Source organism: Hyperolius riggenbachi, chromosome 7, assembly GCF_040937935.1.
Source record: "Hyperolius riggenbachi isolate aHypRig1 chromosome 7, aHypRig1.pri, whole genome shotgun sequence".
In the NCBI taxonomy this organism is placed as follows: domain Eukaryota; kingdom Metazoa; phylum Chordata; class Amphibia; order Anura; family Hyperoliidae; genus Hyperolius; species Hyperolius riggenbachi.
Window position 1 is genome coordinate 22,391,755 of NC_090652.1, and position 19,392 is coordinate 22,411,146.

General features: G+C 46.3%; 2 protein-coding genes across 2 annotated transcripts in view; one reads left to right on the forward strand and one right to left on the reverse strand.

Annotated features, from left to right (window-relative positions):
* The window catches only part of LOC137524130 (zinc finger protein 271-like), a 132,479-nt gene that overhangs the window by 103,682 nt on the left and 9,405 nt on the right, over window positions 1–19,392 (reverse strand). The window contains exons 5-6 of the mRNA XM_068243680.1: window positions 17,834–17,931; window positions 17,598–17,724 (exon numbers count right to left, since the gene is read on the reverse strand). Of these exons, the coding sequence (XP_068099781.1) occupies window positions 17,598–17,724; window positions 17,834–17,931 (225 nt within the window). The remainder of the gene's footprint in view (window positions 1–17,597; window positions 17,725–17,833; window positions 17,932–19,392) is intronic.
* The window catches only part of LOC137524128 (zinc finger protein 665-like), a 121,773-nt gene that overhangs the window by 65,630 nt on the left and 36,751 nt on the right, over window positions 1–19,392 (forward strand). The window lies entirely within an intron of this gene.

Consider the following 19,392-nt stretch of genomic DNA (forward strand, 5'->3'; position numbering starts at 1 on the left):
GGCGACAGCACAATCGGGGCTGTAGAATTGTCATTCCTTACAGACTATTTTCCCCTTGCTATCAGTATTGCTGCAGCATATGACACATCCTTGTTGGTGCATTTTCTTTTGGCGTGAGAGGAATATACTCCATAAAGTGACCAGAAGTTGGGGCAGGTGGCAGGCAGAGGTCGGCGCAGGCTGCAGGCAGAGAGTAGTCAAAATCCAGGCAGAGGTCAGTGCAGGCAGCAGGCAGAGTAGTCAAAATCCAGGCGAAAATCGTTAACAGTAAGGCAAATCAGCAAAAGCACTCAGCTCAGAAGCAGTTGGACACCAAATGGCTATACATTAACATCCTGTGCTTTCAAATTAGCTTATCTACCATCTCTGCCATGTAAGTCATGTGACACAGGGGAGAGATCAAATTACAACTTGTAATTAGAGACAAATGAGGGGAATTTAGACAGGCTAAACTATCTACATACATACAGGGTGCATTTCTGTATGTTTTCCCTCTGTCCTGCGCAAGAGGTCAGGTCTCCTTTCAAAATACAGTAGTGATTAGTCACAGATAGGGGGGATTAGACAGGCTACACACTATACATACCAGGTGCATTTCTCTGTTTTCCTTCTGTCCACTGCAAGAGTTCAGGCTCACTTTAAAATTCCGCACCGGCCCCCGACTTGATGACGTCACACCGCATCTCTGCTGACTGGCCACCGGGATCCGGGAAGAAGACAGGAGATTGGGATCCCGGTGGCCCCCTGCAGGGTCCTGAAGTCCCACTGAGCAGCGCTGATCGTCGCGCGGGACCCAGATAAGCTGTTAGGGCTTGTTTTTAGCTCTTGGGGTTACCGCTCCCCGTATCTTTTTCTTACCCCGAGCTATGCTCGGGATTACCTCCAGGGAGTTTAAGCTATAACAAGATGGCTGATCTGATTTTGTAAACAAAAACCTCCTGGCCATTAATCTGACACTGATGGCCATCCCAGCCTGTGATTGCCAATATGATTTTCAGCATATAGCTTTATTGTCATGCAGAAAGAGACTTCTGCCTTTTCTATATCTGATATTCTAGCCCTCAGTGTACATGTAGAGGGTGATGACAGGAAGAAAGAACATGGATCAGGCACTAAGCACTGTGGGTACATGGAAGAGTGATGTGCAGGTATTCTGCAGGAGAATGAGGGGATTCTTCCTCTATTACACATTCTTCATGCATGATCTGAACATGGTTTAGGCATTAGGCAATGTAACTGTGGGTACATGTAAAGAGTGATGTGCAGGTACTCTGCAGGAGAATGAGGGGATTCTTCCTCTATTACACATTCTTCATGCACAATCTGAACATGGATCAGGCCCTAGGCAATGTAAGTGTGGGTACATGTAAAGAGTGATGTGCAGGTACTCTGCAGGAGAATGAGGGGATTCTTCCTCTATTACTCATTCTTCATGCATGATCTGAACATGGATCAGGCCCTAGGCAATGTAACTGTGGGTACATGTAAAGAGTGATGTGCAGGTACTCTGCAGGAGAATGAGGGGATTCTTCCTCTATTACACATTCTTCATGCACAATCTGAACATGGATCAGGCCCTAGGCAATATAACTGTGGGTACATGTAACAGTGATGTGCAGGTACTCTGCAGGAGAATGAGGAGATTCTTCCTCTATTACACATTCTTCATGCATGATCGGAACCAGGTTTACAGGTGATAAGACAACACCTCTGTGATCAGTGTGCACAAACATTCTCAATGGATTCAGAAGAGTATTGCAGGGAGTGCATATGTGGAGTATGCTAGTACTACTGTATAACTTCATTTATAGTCCCCAACCCCAAATTTAATAACATAACATAACAAATGCATTGATATCAGGAGTTACAGATTGCTTAGCAAGCTCATGCTGAACCAGAACTCGTAAGGGCTGAAAGAGACCAAAAAGCCTCTTTACTAAAACGCTATGCAAAACAGAAGTTTACCTTCTTAAAACAGAAGGTATTTGCCATTATTCAGGTTGGATAGCTCACTCCAACCCGAATAATCATAAATACCGTCTGCTTTAATAAGGTAAATTTCTGTTTTGATTTCATGAACTAAGGTTTGAAAATCATGTAGAATTGCTATGGGAGCTGACCATAGTTACTTGTGCTGAGCTAAAACACAATTGCACTTATGAAAACAAATTGCAGCTCATATAAATGTATACATTTTGTAATGTGCTAAAATACATATTAAAATGTACATGAATGTCACAATACAGCTCAGTTGGATGTCACAATAGAGACTAAGGAAGGTCAGTGAGATGCAAATAATTTTGAATTGATGCCGGATTATGCAATTTTTGTCATTTGTATATTGAAAATATATGCAGCTTGTAATGGACCAATTTCATCAGCAACTGGTCTGAGTGTATTAAGGGGTTAGGATGCTAATCCTGCATTCAAACCTTTTTCTGCTGTTATGGTTTGGGGTTATCACATACCTTAGGAGCACTGGCCCTTTAATTGCCATTGCCAAACAGTTGCATGCTGGATTTGTTTTATCTATAAAATATTCATCCTCTTCCCTTTATTTCCCCCTATTTCTACTGACATAAGACAGTTCACTCCCTAGTATAGACCTCAGTGGGAGTGTCTAAAGACTCTTGGAGGGGGGTCACGAAAACACAATTAGCAAGAGCAGAAAAAAAAGAGCGAGGGAGGAAATGATGTCAGGATTAGATTCATTCAAAGGTAACAGAGATGGAAACTGTCTAGAATAGGATTCTCTGCTTTTTTCTTTATACAATTCACTTAAATCATAATGTGGACAGTGCAATACATCTGTTATATAAGTAGAACTAGTATCTATCTACTTATAATTGTGTTTTTTATCTCTAGGTTAGCATGGGTGTCACTTGTTCTTTAAGAATTCCCTTCTCAGCAAGGAAAACAAGGAAGCCGGAATGGCCAAGGGCGAGGATTGGAATATATCTATAAGTCTCGGCATAATATTCATCTTCAATATACTAATTCTCCAGAACCATGAAAATTCAGGCTTGTTCCATCTAATCAAGTCTTTCTACACCTCTTGTGCAATTGTCCAATAAGGTTACTTTATTATTTAGGTTATTGTGGACTAAGCACTGCTATTACTGAATATACATGTTATTTATGATAACTGTTATCGAGAAATAGAACATTTTATCATTTCTTTATTTTAACTAAAGTTTAAATGTGTTAGAAGTACAATTATTTAAGCCTCCAACTCCAGGTGCCCAACCAGAGTTAGTTACCCGGTAACACTGCTTCCAGTAATTGTTCAGGACACATAGCCTGAGATTGGCTCCTCCCCAAACACAGGAATATTGTAATACTCACCTAATGGCAATTTATCTCTCCTAGAAGTCAGACACGATTCAGGAACGGCCAGCTGGGGGCGGGACATGAGAGAAGAGTTTATTAGGGAGGGGCTTATCTTATATTGATTCAGGGATGTCCTACTGGGGCTAAGGAGGTGGAGCTTATCCTATTAGCTGCTGCCATGGAGACACCAGGGAACACATTACCAACTAGTCTTCCCCAGTAATCTTCCAGCATATGTCCTCTGAGATGATCAGCAAGAAATGAGAGGTTAGGATGAGTCCCCAGCTTGGAGGAAGTCCTGAATGTAGAGCAGGTGACATCTGTAGTGTAGTTCCAGCACTGTGAGGCCACGTCATTGCTGCTGCTCTAATAATATGTGCTTCCAGGAGACTTGTGCTTGTATCCCCGTAGCTTCATAAGCTGCCTGACTGTAACTTTCCTCCACATTCCTGACATGACTAAGGACACTCTCCTGTGTGACTTCTCTGATGTACAATAAGATCACCTTTCCGACGGAAACATTTCCCACACTCTGGACATGAATGAGGACACTCTCCTGTGTGACTTCTCTGATGTCTAAGAAGATGAGCTTTCTGACTGAAACATTTCCCACACTCTGGACATGAATAAGGACGCTCTCCTGAGTGACTTTGCTGATGTATCAAAAGACAAGATTTCTGACTGAAACATTTCCCACACTCTGGACACAAATAAGGTCGCTCTCCTGTGTGACTTCGCTGATGTCTAACAAGATCACCTTTCTGACTGAAACATTTCCCACACTCTGGACATGAATAGGGACACTCTCCTGTGTGACTTCTCTGATGTGTAAGAAGACAATATTTATAACTGAAACATTTCCCACACTCTGGACATGAATAAGGACGCTGTCCTGAGTGACTTCGCTGATGTATCAAAAGACAAGATTTCTGACTGAAACATTTCCCACACTCTGGACACAAATAAGGTCGCTCTCCTGTGTGACTTCGCTGATGTCTAACAAGATCACCTTTCTGACTGAAACATTTCCCACACTCTGGACATGAATAGGGACACTCTCTTGTATGACTTCTCTGATGTCTAAGAAGACAATATTCATAACTGAAACATTTCCCACACTCTGGACATGAATAAGGACGCTCACCTGTGTGACTTCTCTGATGTACAATAAGATTAGTTTTCTGACTGAAACATTTCCCACACTCTGGACACAAATAAGGTCGCTCTCCTGTGTGACGTCTCTGATGTCCAAGAAGAGTAGCTTTCTGACTGAAACATTTCCCACACTCTGTACATAAATAAGGCCGCTCTCCTGTGTGAGTTCTCTGATGTCTACAATAATCACTTTTCTGAGAAAAACATTTCCCACACTCTGGACATGGAAACTGCTGCTTCCTGGTATGTACTCTCACATGTGCAGCAAGGTGTGATGTGTTTTTACAACATTTCCCACATTCTGAGCACTGATAATTCTTCCCACCTCCCTCTCTATCAGTATTAGAGTTACTGAAACATTCCCCAGAATAAGACGGATCTCCTGATCCATCGGCACTGTGACACTTTGGATGGGTATTTGAGGTAACAGGATGGGATCTATCAGAAGGTTCCTCAGGATTGGAGAGATCTGGTGATTTGTCCTCATGGTGACGTCTGCTGGGTGTATTCTCAGCAATGGAGTTTCCTGCTGGTAAATGTAGTGCTGCACCATTATCTTCTGCACCATAATCTGTTGGAGAAATAATAACAGTCAGAGAACAGTCATTGTCCTGTCAGCAGTCATGTGTGTTGCCGTAGCAGTGACAGATAATGACAAGAGAATATACAGGGTGGTGCAGGAAAGACCCCCGTGCTCCTCTTACTCTATCCCTGCTGTGTGGGGTCTCCGGCATTATGAAGCCTGTGTCACCTCCATTTGCTGCGGTATGAGAGCGTTACCTATATGGCAGCACATGCAGGTGACACAGGCTTCAGGTAAGCCGGAGAGGACACACAGCAGGGATAGAGTAAGAGGCACACGGGGACCGGCTGGCCGGGGGCTGCCTGTATACTCACACTCCTGACAGGCAGCCGGGCCGGTCTCTCATGCACCCCCCTGTATATACTCACACTCCTGCCAGGCAGCCGGGCCGATCTCTCATGCACCCCCTGTATATACTCACACTCCTGCCAGGCAGCCGGGATGGTCTCTCATGCCCCCCTGTATATACTCACACTGCTGCCAGGCCAGTTTTTCATGCACCCCCCTGTATATACTCACACTCCTGCCAGGCAGCCGGGCCGGTCTCTCATGCACCCCCCTGTATATACTCACACCCCTGCCAGGCAGCCGGGCCAGTCTCTCATGCACCCCCCTGTATATACTCACACTCCTGCCAGGCAGCCGGGCCAGTCTCTCATGCGCCCCCTGTATATACTCACACTTCTGCCAGGCACCTGGGCCAGTCTCTCATACACCCCCTGTACATACTCACACTCATCAAACCCAAAAGGGATAAAAATTCCATTCCGACTCCAGATTTCAATCAGATAAAATCTCTGGATCAGCACCACCGGGAATTACCGACTAATTATAGCTATGGATGCAAGAAAACCATCTAAGCCCCCCATACACACAGATATTGAGTTTGCCATAACTACTTCCTGTGGTAATACATTCCATATTAACTCTTACTGTAAATCCTTTCCTGAATAAAATGCTAAAACTTTTTTCCTCCATGCTTTTTAACATGGGAATCACGGTAGGTCATTTCCACTACCGCGATTCGTTTTTGCGGGGAACGCGAACGCGCGGCGGAGCGATAATTGCCGCGATTTTGCTATGCAGTGCATAGCATAGCAAAATCGCGGCCGCAAACGTCGGGGGAATCGCCGGTTTTGCGATTCAGCAATCGCTAGCGTTCAGCGTGAACGTTAGCGATTGCAGGTGGAAAAGGGCCCTTAGACCTTAGCACAAGCCTAGGGACAAAAATCTTATCTGCCAAGATTTTATATTGCCCTGTGATATATTTATACATGTTAATTAGATCCCCTCTAAGGCATCTTTTCTCCAGACTAAATAAACCCAGTTTATCTAACCTTTCTTGGTAAGTGAGACCTTCCATCCATCTAATCAGTGTTGTTGCTCGTCTCTGCACCTGCTCTAAATCTGCAATATCTTTCCTCTAATACGGTGCCCAGAACTGAATTCCATATTCCACATGCAGCCTTACTAGAGAGTTAAACAGGGGTAATATTATGCTAGCATCCCGAGTTTTTATTTCCCTTTTAATGTATTCTTAAATTTTATTTTCTTTAGCTGCAGCAGCTTGGCATTGGATACGATTATTTACCTTGATGCCAATGGGTACTCTTAAGTTCTTCTCCAAGTTTGATGTCCCCAACTGTATCCCTTTTATTTTGTATGATGCAAGACCAGGGGTAGGGAACCTATGGCTCGGAAGCCAGATGTGGCTCTTTTGATGGCTACATCTGGCTCACAGATAGGGGTTGACTCACTAAGCTACACTGCTCAAGCAGCGCAGCTTAGTGTGACAGCGCAAGTAACATTTTCAAAATAGGCATGCTACTGCTGTAGCATGCACTACTTACTCGTGCCACCCCCAAAAACTAACAGGCGCTCCAATTGTCCCACCCTGGACCCTGTCAGGTCCAGTGACTTTGTAGGACGAGATCACCACACTTTGACTGGCCCAATAGGCTGTCTGTCACTTGACAAGCAGCCTATTGGGCCAAAGAGCGGGGATCTCGTCCAACAAAGCGAATCAACCCCAAGTCAGCTTACTAATTGTACAAGCTGTTGGTCGGTATTTCTCCTGTCTGGCTCTCGGGGAAATTGCTGATGTTGCTGAAACCCAAGAGAGGCTGAAGAGGTGTCTGACACTTCCGCTGCCGGAAGAATCAACACATGTACACATCACCATGGCTACAGGAACATGAGCCCTCTGCTACGCATGCACACTGTCCCAGTTTGAAACATGTTGTATGGCTCTCCCGGAATTACATTTTAAAATATGTGGAGTTTATGGCTCTCTCAGCCAAAAAGGTTCCTGACCTCCTGTGCTAGACCACTGGTACGGCCAAAATGCATACATTTATATTTTTTAGCATTGAATTTCATCTGCCATTTATGTGCCCATACAGCCATCCTATCCAGATACTTCTGCAATATGTCATCTTCCTGAGACTAAATAATGCTGCACAATTTTTTACCATCTGCAAAATAGCAACATTATTTCTTACTTACTAAATTGAAGAGCACTGGAGCCAGGACTGACCCCTGTGGGACCCCACTGCTAAAAGTCACCCATTTTGAATATGATCCATTGACCACAACTCTTTGCTTTCTGTCCATTAGCCAATTTCCTGTCCATGCACACACACTCTTCCCCAGTCCTTGCATCCTCAACTTTTGCACCAGACTGTTGTGGAGAACAGTATCGAAGGTCTTTGCAAAGTCCAAGTATATCACATCTACAACATTCCCAATATCCACACTAGCATTCACCACCTCATAAAAGCTAAGCATGATAGTTAAACAGAACCTGTCCTCAATAAACCCATGCTGATGCTGAGAAAAAGGGGTTTCTCGATAATGGAACTTAATTCCCTTAGCACCTGAGGATGTATGCCATTTGGGCCAGGTGCCTTATCCATTTTTATTTTATTTAGTCCTGTCTTAATTCCTTCCCGAATTAAGTATTTTATATTAAAATTGGAAGATTGGGACCCTTCTGTCATTTGCAACAATGATGCTTCCCATGTGAAGACCGCCCTACTTTGGTCGATCATCATTAAGATCCCACCCTCATCCTTTAGGAGTCCAATTCAGTCCAGCTTTCTTTTTGTAGAGTTGATATACTTGTAAAACTTCTTTGTATTAGATTTGATATCCCTAATGATTTGATTTTCAGCTTCAATCTTTGCCAGCCTATTGTAACGGTTGGTGTCAGCACACAGAGAGTATCTGATTATTGATGATCTGCAGTATCACCAACAATACAGATGTATACCTGATTATTAGTGATCTGCAGAATCACCAATAATACAAGTATGGCTATCCTCTGGTCACCTAATAAAGTGTAAGTGTTTGGGGTGCAACTGTAACTTTAATGGTTAATGAGACCTCACCAGAGGGGCTGGTGAGGTATAACAGTACACTGAGTGTGTACTAACGTATAACCCCCAGCAAGCTGGAGAGACAAAACTGAAGAGGCTGAATCTCCCGAGGAGCGGGTGATTCAGACTATACTGCAGGTAATTAAGGCTAAACTATAGCCTAACAGAGCTGCTGAACCAGCGGAGCTGGCGCAGTAACACTTCACCAGTGGCGAGGGCCCACTGGCGAGTAGAATGGTCAGACAGGCAAGGCTCGGCAACAGAGAGGTAAGTATCGGTACAGAATCGTGAGACAAGAGAGTAATCGGTAATCAGGCAGAGGTTCAGCAACAGGAAGGTACGTATCGGTACAGAATCGTGAGACAAGAGAGTAAACGGTAGTCAGCCAGAGGTTCAGCAACAGGAAGGCAGATAGGCAAAGGTACAGGATCAGAAGGCAGGATCAGAGTCAGAGGGAATAGCTAAGAGTCATAGACATGAGATCAAACAGTAAGCAGCAGGTCAGCTGACGGGCTTCCTCCCCGCATAAAGGTCCCGTCTATGCGCGCCCCCTATGGCAGCCCCCTGCACGGGAGAACGTTCCGTCCTCGGCGTCCTGGACGCCGAACGGATGGATGGCCGCATGGAGGCAGCTGCGGTGCTGTCCGCCGCAGCTGCCTCGTTTCTTACAGTACCCCCCCCCCCCCCCCCCCTAGGCGTGGACTCTGGACACGCACCACTAGGGCTGCACGGTTTTTCAGTTTAAAACCGAAACCGCGGTTCGTGGCAAGACGATCTACTGATCGTCAGTACCTTCGGTTTTTCGGTCCGCTGTCTGCCTTGCTTCTGGCCCCGCTGTGCGCGGATTGGCCAGAAGCAGTGAATATGTATAAGTGTTAATGAGCGGGGGGCGGACCCACTCGAGCGAGCGGCCGGGCACATACAGCATTACCAACCACTGGCTAGCAATGGAATGACGGCAGCGGTAGGCGGAGCTGTACAGCTCCGCCTACCGCTGCCGTCATTCCATTGCTAGCCAGTGATTGGTAATGCTGTATGTGCCCGGCCGCTCGCTCGAGTGGGTCCGCCCCCCGCTCATTAACACTTATACATATTCACTGCTTCTGGCCAATTCGCGCACAGCGGGGCCAGAAGCACGGTATTACACACAGCGGACCGGGCAGTGCGGACTGGGCTTTGCGGACCGTGGTGAACCAACACACCCCCAAACCCCCCCCCCCCCCCTGCCCCAAAGTGCGAAAAAGCAGGATGTGAAAAAAAAATCGAGGGAAAATCGAAATTGCAATTTCTGAGAGAAAAATCGCAATTTCGATTTTTCCCTAAAATTGTGCAGCCCTATGCACCACCTGGCCTACCCGGATGCAATCTATGGAACTCCTTCCTGAGTTCTTCTGCATGCATACGAGAGAGTGGTACCCAGGATATCTCTTCCGGACCATACCCTTGCCAGTGGACTAAATACTGTAAAGATTTGCGTACCCAACGAGAATCCAAAATCTTTTCTATTTCATACTCTGGTTCTCCGTTAATCATCACGGGGGGGGGGGGGAGGGGGGGGAGGAGTAGCATCCACATGAACGGCAGGCTTCAAAAGCGAGACGTGGAATGTCCTACCACCCCTTAAACTGGGGGGAAGTGACACCGCATAGGTAACATTATTCACTTTCCTTGAGATGGAATAAGGCCCTATGAATTTGGGACCCAATTTCACAGAGGGCTGCCTTAGGGACAAGTGTCGAGTGGAAATCCACACCAAATCTCCCGGTGCGAACCTCCACTCCACTGAATGTCTCTTATCGGCCTGCCTCTTTTGAGTAAAAAAGGCCTTTTTCAAATTTTGCTTCACCTTATTCCAGACGCCTTTCATAGTCTCAGACCAATGTTCTAAGGCTGGAAAAGGTGAAGCCACCCCCGGCAGGGGTGAAAACTTGAGTGATCTCCCCGTAACAACCTGGAACGGAGAGAACCCAGATGAGGCAGATTTTAAGTTGTTGTGGGCAAACTCGGCATACGGCAAGAACCTGACCCAATGAGTCTGGGCATCGGCCACATAACACCTGAGGAACTGCTCGAGGGCTTGATTTACCCTCTCAGTTTGGCCATTGGTCTGTGGGTGGTAGCCGGAGAATGATAACTTCATCCCCAATTGCTGACAGAAAGCTTTCCAGAATCGAGAAGTGAATTGGACTCCCCTATCTGATACCACATCCTGGGGAATCCCATGCAGTCTGAAAATGTGGAGTACGAACAGCTCTGCCAATTCCTGTGCAGAGGGGAGTCCGTTCAAGGGGATGAAGTGTGCCATCTTACTAAACCTGTCGACTACCACCCAAATGACCGTTTTACCCTTCAGAGAGAGGTAGTTCGCCCACAAAGTCCATGGACACATAGGACACATGGGTCCAAGGTTCCTCAGGCACGGGAAGAGGCTGTAAGGTGCCGGCAGGCGCTTGTCTAGAAGCCTTGCTCCGGGCACAAACAGCGCAGCTTCCCACGAACTCCTTGCAATCAGAAGTGACGGAGGGCCACCAGACACTCCGATTAAATAATTCTAGAGTGCGAGCCACTCCCGGGTGACCTGCATTCTTATGGGCATGGAATGTATTTAAAACCTTGAGTCTCAAGTGGAGGGGAACAAAGAGAACCCCATCTGGTTTACCCCCGGAACGTCTTGTTGAAAAGGACCCAGCTCTGAGGCCCAATCCAAGTCAACCTGCGCCCCAGAGGGTTCTGGATCCTGTTCATTGGTTCCAAGTACTTGGGCCTCATACACCGCAATGGGAACCTGCTTTAAACAGTTAAAACAGACCAGCTTATCAATTGACTGGCACGCCAGTCAATCTCTGGGGAATGTTTCTTTAACCACGGCATACCTAAGATGACCGTAGGTGTGGACATCCCCAATACCAGAAACTACATTAGCTCTCTATGTAGGGCTCCAATCTGGCATACCAACTCAGGGGTCTGAGAGATGGTGACAGGTAGTGGAGAGTCATCCACCGCAGTAATTTTAATCTGCTCCCCCATTGGAAGCGGCGAAAAACCAAATTGATTGGCAAAGTTTGCCGACATAACATTAACCGCGGATCTAGAATCTAAAAAAGCTTCAGTAGTGTAAACCTGACCCTCCCAGGTGATAGTACAAGGAAGCAGTGCACGTTAATTACTTAGAGGTATATCAAGATCGCCTAGGGTAGTACCTCTAGCTTTTCTGGGCGATAGAGTTTTCCACCTTCTTAGGACACGCAGAAACCATATGTCCTTTATTGGCACAGTACAAGCACAACTTCTCAGCTCGTCTTCGATTTTTCTCTACCTCTGAGAGCTTGGCGTGCCCAATTTGTATTGGCTCATCAGCAGGTGGAGAGGAAGGCGTAGGAGCTGAGAAAGTACAGGAGGAAAACTTTCTTGGGGGCTTAGCCCGAGTTTGTTTTTGATAACGAATTTGTCTATCAATTTTGATGGCCAAAGAAATGGCCTCATCCAGAGTTTTGGGTTCTGGATGACCCAACATGAGATCAGACACAGCGTCAGACAATCTGGACAAGAAATAGTCCAAGAGTGAGTACTGCCCCCACCTGGCTGATACCGCCCATTTCCTGAATTCGGCAGCACAAACTTTCATGGAACTCTGACCCTGTCTGAGGGTTTTTATCTTCCTTTCAGATGTCACTGCCAAATCAGGGTCGTCATAAATTACGACCATGGCTTTAAAGAACTCCTCTACTGAGACCAAGGCCTCATGCTCCGTGGGGAGACTGTAGGCCCAGGATTGGGAGTCACCAGACAATAAAGTTTTAATGAATGTGACCCATTGGGCTTCAGTACCTGAAGAAACGGGTCGTAATTCAAAATATGACAGGCATCTATGCTTGAAATTACTAAAATCCGAGCGATACCCCGAGAATTTTTCAGGTGGGGGAACCCTCGGCTTAATCACAGAAGGGGGAGACACTCAAGTATTAGGGTCCAATAAACGGTTAACTGACTCAGTTAGCTGGTTAATCTGAGTCTGTTGAGTGTTCACCGTATTGATGAGTTCATTAACAGTGGTGGTTAACACGTCGACCCGTTGACAGAGTGCCTACATTATACTTTACTGGTCTGTTGTTCTGTAACGGTTGGTGGCAGCACACAGAGAGTATCTGATTATTGATGATCTGCTGTATCACCAACAATACAGATGTATACCTGATTATTAGTGATCTGCAGAATCACCAATAATACAAGTATGGCTAACCTCTGGACACCTAATAAAGTGTAAGTGTTTGGGGTGCAACTGTAACTTTAATGGTTAATGAGACCTCACCAGAGGGGCTGGTGAGGAATAACAGTACACTGAGTGTGTACAAACGTATAACCTCCAGCAAGCTGGAGAGACAAAACTGAAGAGGCTGAATCTCCCGAGGAGCAGGTGATTCAGACTATACTGCAGGTAATTAAGGCTAAACTATAGCCTAACAGAGCTGCTGAACCAGCAGAGCTGGTGCAGTAACACCACCAGTGGCGAGGGCCCACTGGCGAGTAGAATGGTCAGACAGGCAAGGCTCGGCAACAGAGAGGTAAGTATCGGTACAGAATCGTGAGACAAGAGAGTAAACGGTAGTCAGGCAGAGGTTCAGCAACAGGTAGGCAGATAGGCGAAGGTACAGGATCAGAAGGCAGGATCAGAGTCAGAGGGAATAGCTAAGAGTCATACACATGAGATCAAACAGTAAGCAATATCCTAGTCTTGGTGTGAAATCCGTAGCATCAACACCAGGGAACTAGTCTAAACAAATAACAATAAACAGAAATAGTCTCCTAGTCTTGGTGTGAAATCCGTAGTATCAACACCAGGGAACTAGCCTAAGGTCTGCGCGCTAACACGCAAGTATTCACGACAACAGACAAAGTAGCAATGCAGCCCGGAGGCTTATGAAGCAGAGGAGACCTCATTGGCACGCCCCCCTCTCATCAGCCAATCCTGGGCGCCGTGGGTCTCCCCTGACGTCAGCCGACCAGCAGGTCAGCTGACGGGCTTCCTCCCCGCATAAAGGTCCCGTCTATGCGCGCGCCCGCACGCTATGGCAGCCCCCTGCACGGGAGAATGTTCCGTCCTCGGCGTCCTGGACGCCAAACGGACGGATGGCCGCATGGAGGCAGCTGCGGCGGCGGTGCTGTCCGCCACAACTGCCTCGTTTCTTACACCTATTTTTACAACATTTATTGCACTCCTTATAATTGCTTAAAGCGGAATATAACCCTGCATTTCAACTTTGCTCTAAAACAATATTTACAGCATATTATAGGCAAAAAGCGTTTTTTTTTTTACTAGACCAGCATTGGAAGGGTTAAACAAATCCGGCACCCCCGAAGAGTTCAGAGAGGCCAGGAATGCCCTTAACCGTGAACTCAAAACAGCGAGGAGGAACTACTCGGACAAGCTGCGTCTGAGCCTCCAGTCTAACAATCCACGCGATGTCTGGAGAGGCTTAAGGGCAGCCACAAACCTAAAACCTCCCCCTCAGCATGCACCACCTAGCACAGACCTTGTCGAGGAACTCAATGAGTTCTATTGCCGATTCGAAAAGGAACCCTCCGCACTCGGAACACTAGCAACCCCACCAGAGGGACCACCAGCCTCAGCTCCGGTACCAGTCCTGGAAGCTGACGTCCTGAAACACCTCCGGTGGCTCAACCCCAGGAAGGCCTCGGGCCCGGACGGCGTATCATCAATGTGCCTGAGAACCTGCGCAACCGAGCTCGCTCCTGTCCTCACCTCTCTTTTCAGCAAATCACTAACGAAGGGTAAAGTACCTGCCTGTTTTAAAAAATCCACGATCATCCCGGTCCCCAAGAAGCCGGGGATCTCTGATCTCAACAACTACAGGCCCGTAGCCCTCACTTCCACCATCATGAAGATCCTGGAAAGACTGGTCCTCTCTCACCTTAAGCGATTCACTGACCCCCTCCTGGATCCACTTCAATTTGCATACAGGGCAAACAGGTCCATCGAGGACGCCATTAATATTGTTCTGTCATACATCACAGAACACCTCGATGGTCCCGACACCTATGCCAGGATCCTCCTCCTTGATTTCAGCTCGGCCTTCAATACAATCTGCCCAAACATCCTATACGACAATCTGGTACAACTTGGCCTCGACCTCACTCTGTGCTCCTGGATCAAGGACTTCCTCACAAACAGGACGCAACTAGTGAAGCTTGGCAGCTGCTCCTCACAGGAAAGAATCACAAACACAGGTGCCCCCCAAAGGTGTGTATTGTCCCCAATCCTTTTTTCTCTTTACACAAACAGGTGCACATCAACTGACAACTCTGTCAAGGTCATAAAATTCGCAGATGACACCACCATCCTTGGCCTCATCGGCAGGGACGGTGAACTCGCATACCGGAACGAGATTGAACGCATCTGTAGGTGGTGCAAGGGCAACCAGCTGGTACTCAACACAGCAAAGACAGTTGAACTGATAGTGGATTTCAGAAGGCGTCCTCCCACACTCGACCCAGTCTCCATTGAAGGCACCAACGTCTCCAGGGAGTCGAGTGCCCGGTTTCTAGGCGCCACCATCACCAAGGACTTAAAGTGGGCTGAGAACACCTCCAAGGTCCAGAAGAAGGCCCAGCAGAGGCTGTTCTTCCTGAGGCAGCTGAGGAAATTTGGGATGCCGCGGGAACTGATGACAACATTCTACACTGCCACCATTGAGTCAATTCTCTGCTCCTCCATAGTCGTCTGGTACACAGGCGCTACTGCGAGCGACAGACTCAAGCTTCAGAGAGTTATCGATACCGCGGAGAGAATCATTGGGCCACCCCTTCCACCTCTTGACCTCTTACACACCTTCAGACTGTGGTCAAGAGCAAATAAAATACGAAATGACCCCTCTCACCCCGGCAGTCGCTACTTTGTCCGCCTGCCTTTGGGTCGCCGCTACAGATCCATCCCCACCAAGACCACCAGACATCTAAATACTTTCTTTCCCCAAGCCATCCGCTTGCTGAACTCGAGCCACCACCCTCGTAAAGCACGGTAGACTTGCACTGCTGCCCAGATCATACCATGTTGTAACCTTGTAGTAAATGCTTGTTAGGATGTAATTCCTCTGCCGCCTAAAACTAGATCGCATTGTCTTTTGATCTGTCTGTACTTTCTTCTGATCTGTGTGTATAACAAATTTCCAGGCCGTGTGTTCCACAAAAAATTCCGGGTGCGATGTTTGTCGCACTCGGCGAATAAACTGATTCTGATTCTGATTCTAAACACAGAGGTTTAAAGTTCCCTGGAGAGATATGCAGAAGTTCAGATTGTTACATTCTATTTAGTTATATGTATCTATTGAGAAATGTTACACACTCTTTGGCTGTCCTCCAGCTCCTTCTCAGTCAGAGAGATGAGTCACATTCAACACTTAGATACATTTATGTAAACAAAATGTATCTATGTCAGCTTCGGATGCGTCTGCAGAAATCTCCAGGAACTTTAAAGCACTGTGTAACCCTTCCAATGCTGGTCTAGTAAAAAAAAAAAATGCTGGTTGCATATAATATGCTGTAAATAATGTTTTAGAGCAAAGTTGAAATGCAGGGTTATATTCCGCTTTAATGCAGCCTATGTCTCCTCCTATTTTAAGGACTTCTAGGCATTTTTTTCCACTTCTATAACCTCTGTATTCATCCATAGAGGATTTTTTTATATTCCTAGAAGTTTTGTTTCCATATGGGATACATTTACTGCAATATTCATTGAGAATAATTTTTAAAGTTTGCCATTTCCCTTCAGTGTCCTTCCCTTGTACTACCTTCCCAGTCCACCCGAACTTAGTACATGCCTGAGTTGATTGAACTTTGCTTCTCTAAAGTTCAGAGCTTTAGTTCCACTGCCTTTCATTTGGGGGCCTAACAATCCCCAGATCAATAGTTATCATGTGGGCCCACCACAGAAATGTACACTACAGCACTTTCTGAGCTGAAACACCCTACCCAGCACTGCTAGATGTCAGCAATCAGGATCCTCAGAAGCATCAGCCATCACTGCAGGTTTCTTTCATGAAGAACTGGGTGATCACTGCTGAACCTTCACCTCCCTCTGTCCCCCTCCCACCCATGTCTCCTTAGAGATGACAGAGGATTGCCAAGTGCGACTGGTGGCGCCATAGTATGGCAGCCTCGGCTCTTGGCTTTCGGATATTCCCCCCCCCCCCCCCCCCCCCCCCATCCATCCTTTCAGAGCCTGTATGAGCCAAAACCATTTCCAGGTACAAGCCCCAGTTTGGCGAAAAATAAAGGATTCTGATGTTGTGATCACTATTCCCCAAATGTTCTTGAACCTACACATTTGATACATTATCTGGTCTATTTAAAAATGGCCAAATCCAGTTGGTTCAGTTACCAATTGTTACTTTTTTAAAGATTGATCAAAATTTGCCAACACGTCCGATAGATGAGAAGGCCGCAAAAATGTAGGGAATTAGATTGTTATTTCAGATCGGAAAATATATATTTGATTTTTCAATAAGAAGGATCAGATTTGTTCGAAGTATCACGTGTGGCCACATTGCAATCTACCATCAGTGACCAGCCCACTCAATGCGGCCGATCCAGGCTGAATAGCGCACACTATCCCACAATGGCTGCAATTCACCGAGCATTACCCCATTCAGCAATGCAGAAAACAGCTGATTTTACCCAACATTCAATCAAACGTCAATTCACTAAGTCTGTTTCCGCATGGGAAAGTAAAACTACTGACTAGTGAGGTAACTTACCGACTTGTGTGGAAAATACCTCAATAGATGTCAATTCACTGAGATTAGAGCATTTAGTTAAAACAAGTGAGATGTTCAGTATTTTAAGTACAGCCTGGAGCTGTCAGTAACTACCAAACTGCCATTCAGTAAAATGTACAGGCAGTGGAGCCAGCCAATAGGAGGAGCCACCCCATCCTGCTACTCCCTCCATTGGTACCGATATACTCCCGGGCGGGACATCAGAAAGTATGAGGTTTCCCCTGTAATCCTTTAGATGTGAACAGAGAGAGACTGATACACAGAATACACATTGTCTTGTTGGGGCACCAAATAGGTGGGGAATGGCCCTGGGTGTAAGCACATTGTTATATGTGGCAATGGGGAAGGCTGCTTGTTCACCTGGAAGTGGCATCCCTGAGTCACTGGTCCCCATCATGTCACTCTCCTCTGCAGACTGCTGCTCCTCCTTCACATGTGTCTCTTCATCATCTCCATCCTCCAGCTTCACATTGGTCACTCCTTCACCCTAAACACAGAAAATAACAGGAAATAGCACTGTTACAATGCAAGCACTGATGAAGTGAGGTCATTCCATATGGAGTCAGTGTTGTGTTTACAGCCTCAGTTCCATCTACCTGATGAGGGTGGGGGATGGTGGGATCTTCCTGTGTACAATCCTCGGAATAAAGAGGACCTGTATAGCTCTCCGGTGAAGTTCTGTTACTGGATCCACCTGTAGGGAACACACACAGGGGTGGAAAAGGCAGAAATAGATTCCTAAGCATGGGAAAGGCATAAATATAAGATTCCTCTATTACAGCATAAAAGTGATCTCTGACATGTAGTCCCAGTGACTGCTGTACAGAAGCAGCTTTGTGTGTGACTGGGGGAGCTCTGCAGTGTATTGCAGCTCACAGAGAACTAACCCATGCTCTATAATAAGCTCCTTATTAGATGGGGATTAGCAGAGATGTCACAGTCATATCCAGGGAGAGGTATTCATCCTACTCACCCCTGTCAGATATGTGGGCGTGGCTGCGCAGCCCTCCGTGTACGAGCGTGGCCACGCTGCATGTGTGAGAGTACAGCCACGCCTGCACAGACCACGAGAGGCTTTGTGCTACCGTGTAGGCGTGGCTGTACTCGTGCATGAGCAGTACAGACACGCTCGTACACAGAGGGGAGTGTAGCCACAAGAACACATGTGACAAACTCGTGGAATATGTACAGAGGGGCCCTCCGCAGCAATGGTGGGCTTGTGGTGCAATCAGGAAGCCTGGACTATCCAGAGCATTCCCTCTACTGAGGTAACTTAATTTACAGGTTACAAGTTTGCTTTAAAGCAAATCAAAAGTGATTGACAAAAACCTCTGCATTATCCAGAGTATTCCCTATGCTTAAATATCTTAAAAAAATAACAGGTTGTTGTAATGATCCGCTCGGCTGCCTGCACAGGCAGGCAGCTTTTTGACCACTGTTCAGGTCTGCATTCTGCAGGTCTCTGGAAGAGAGACCTTTTGTCAGTTTTGCAGCTTGCTGCTGCTGAGGAATTTGCATACATAGTTACATAGTTATTTTGGTTGAAAAAAGACATACGTCCATAGAGTTCAACCAGTATAAAGTACAACACCAGCCTGCTCCCTCACATATCCCTGTTGATCCAGAGGAAGGCGAAAAAACCCTTACAAGGCATGGTCCAATTAGCCCCTAAAGGGAAAAATTCCTTCCCGACTCCAGATGGCAATCAGATAAAATCCCTGGATCAACATCATTAGGCATTACCTAGTAATTGTAGCCATGGATGTCTTTCAACGCAAGGAAAGCATCTAAGCCCCCTTTAAATGCAGGTATAGAGTTTGCCATAACGACTTCCTGTGGCAATTCATTCCACATCTTAATCACTCTAACTGTAAAGAACCCTTTCCTAAATAAATGGCTAAAACGTTTTTCCTCCATGCGCAGATCATGTCCTCTAGTCCTTTGAGAAGGCCTAGGGACAAAAAGCTCATCCGCCAAGCTATTATATTGCCCTCTGATGTATTTATACATGTTAATTAGATCCCCTCTAAGGCGTCTTTTCTGTAGACTAAATAAACCCAGTTTATCTAACCTTTCTTGATAAGTGAGACCTTCCATCCCACTTATCAATTTTGTTGCTCGTCTCTGCACCTGCTCTAAAACTGCAATATCTTTT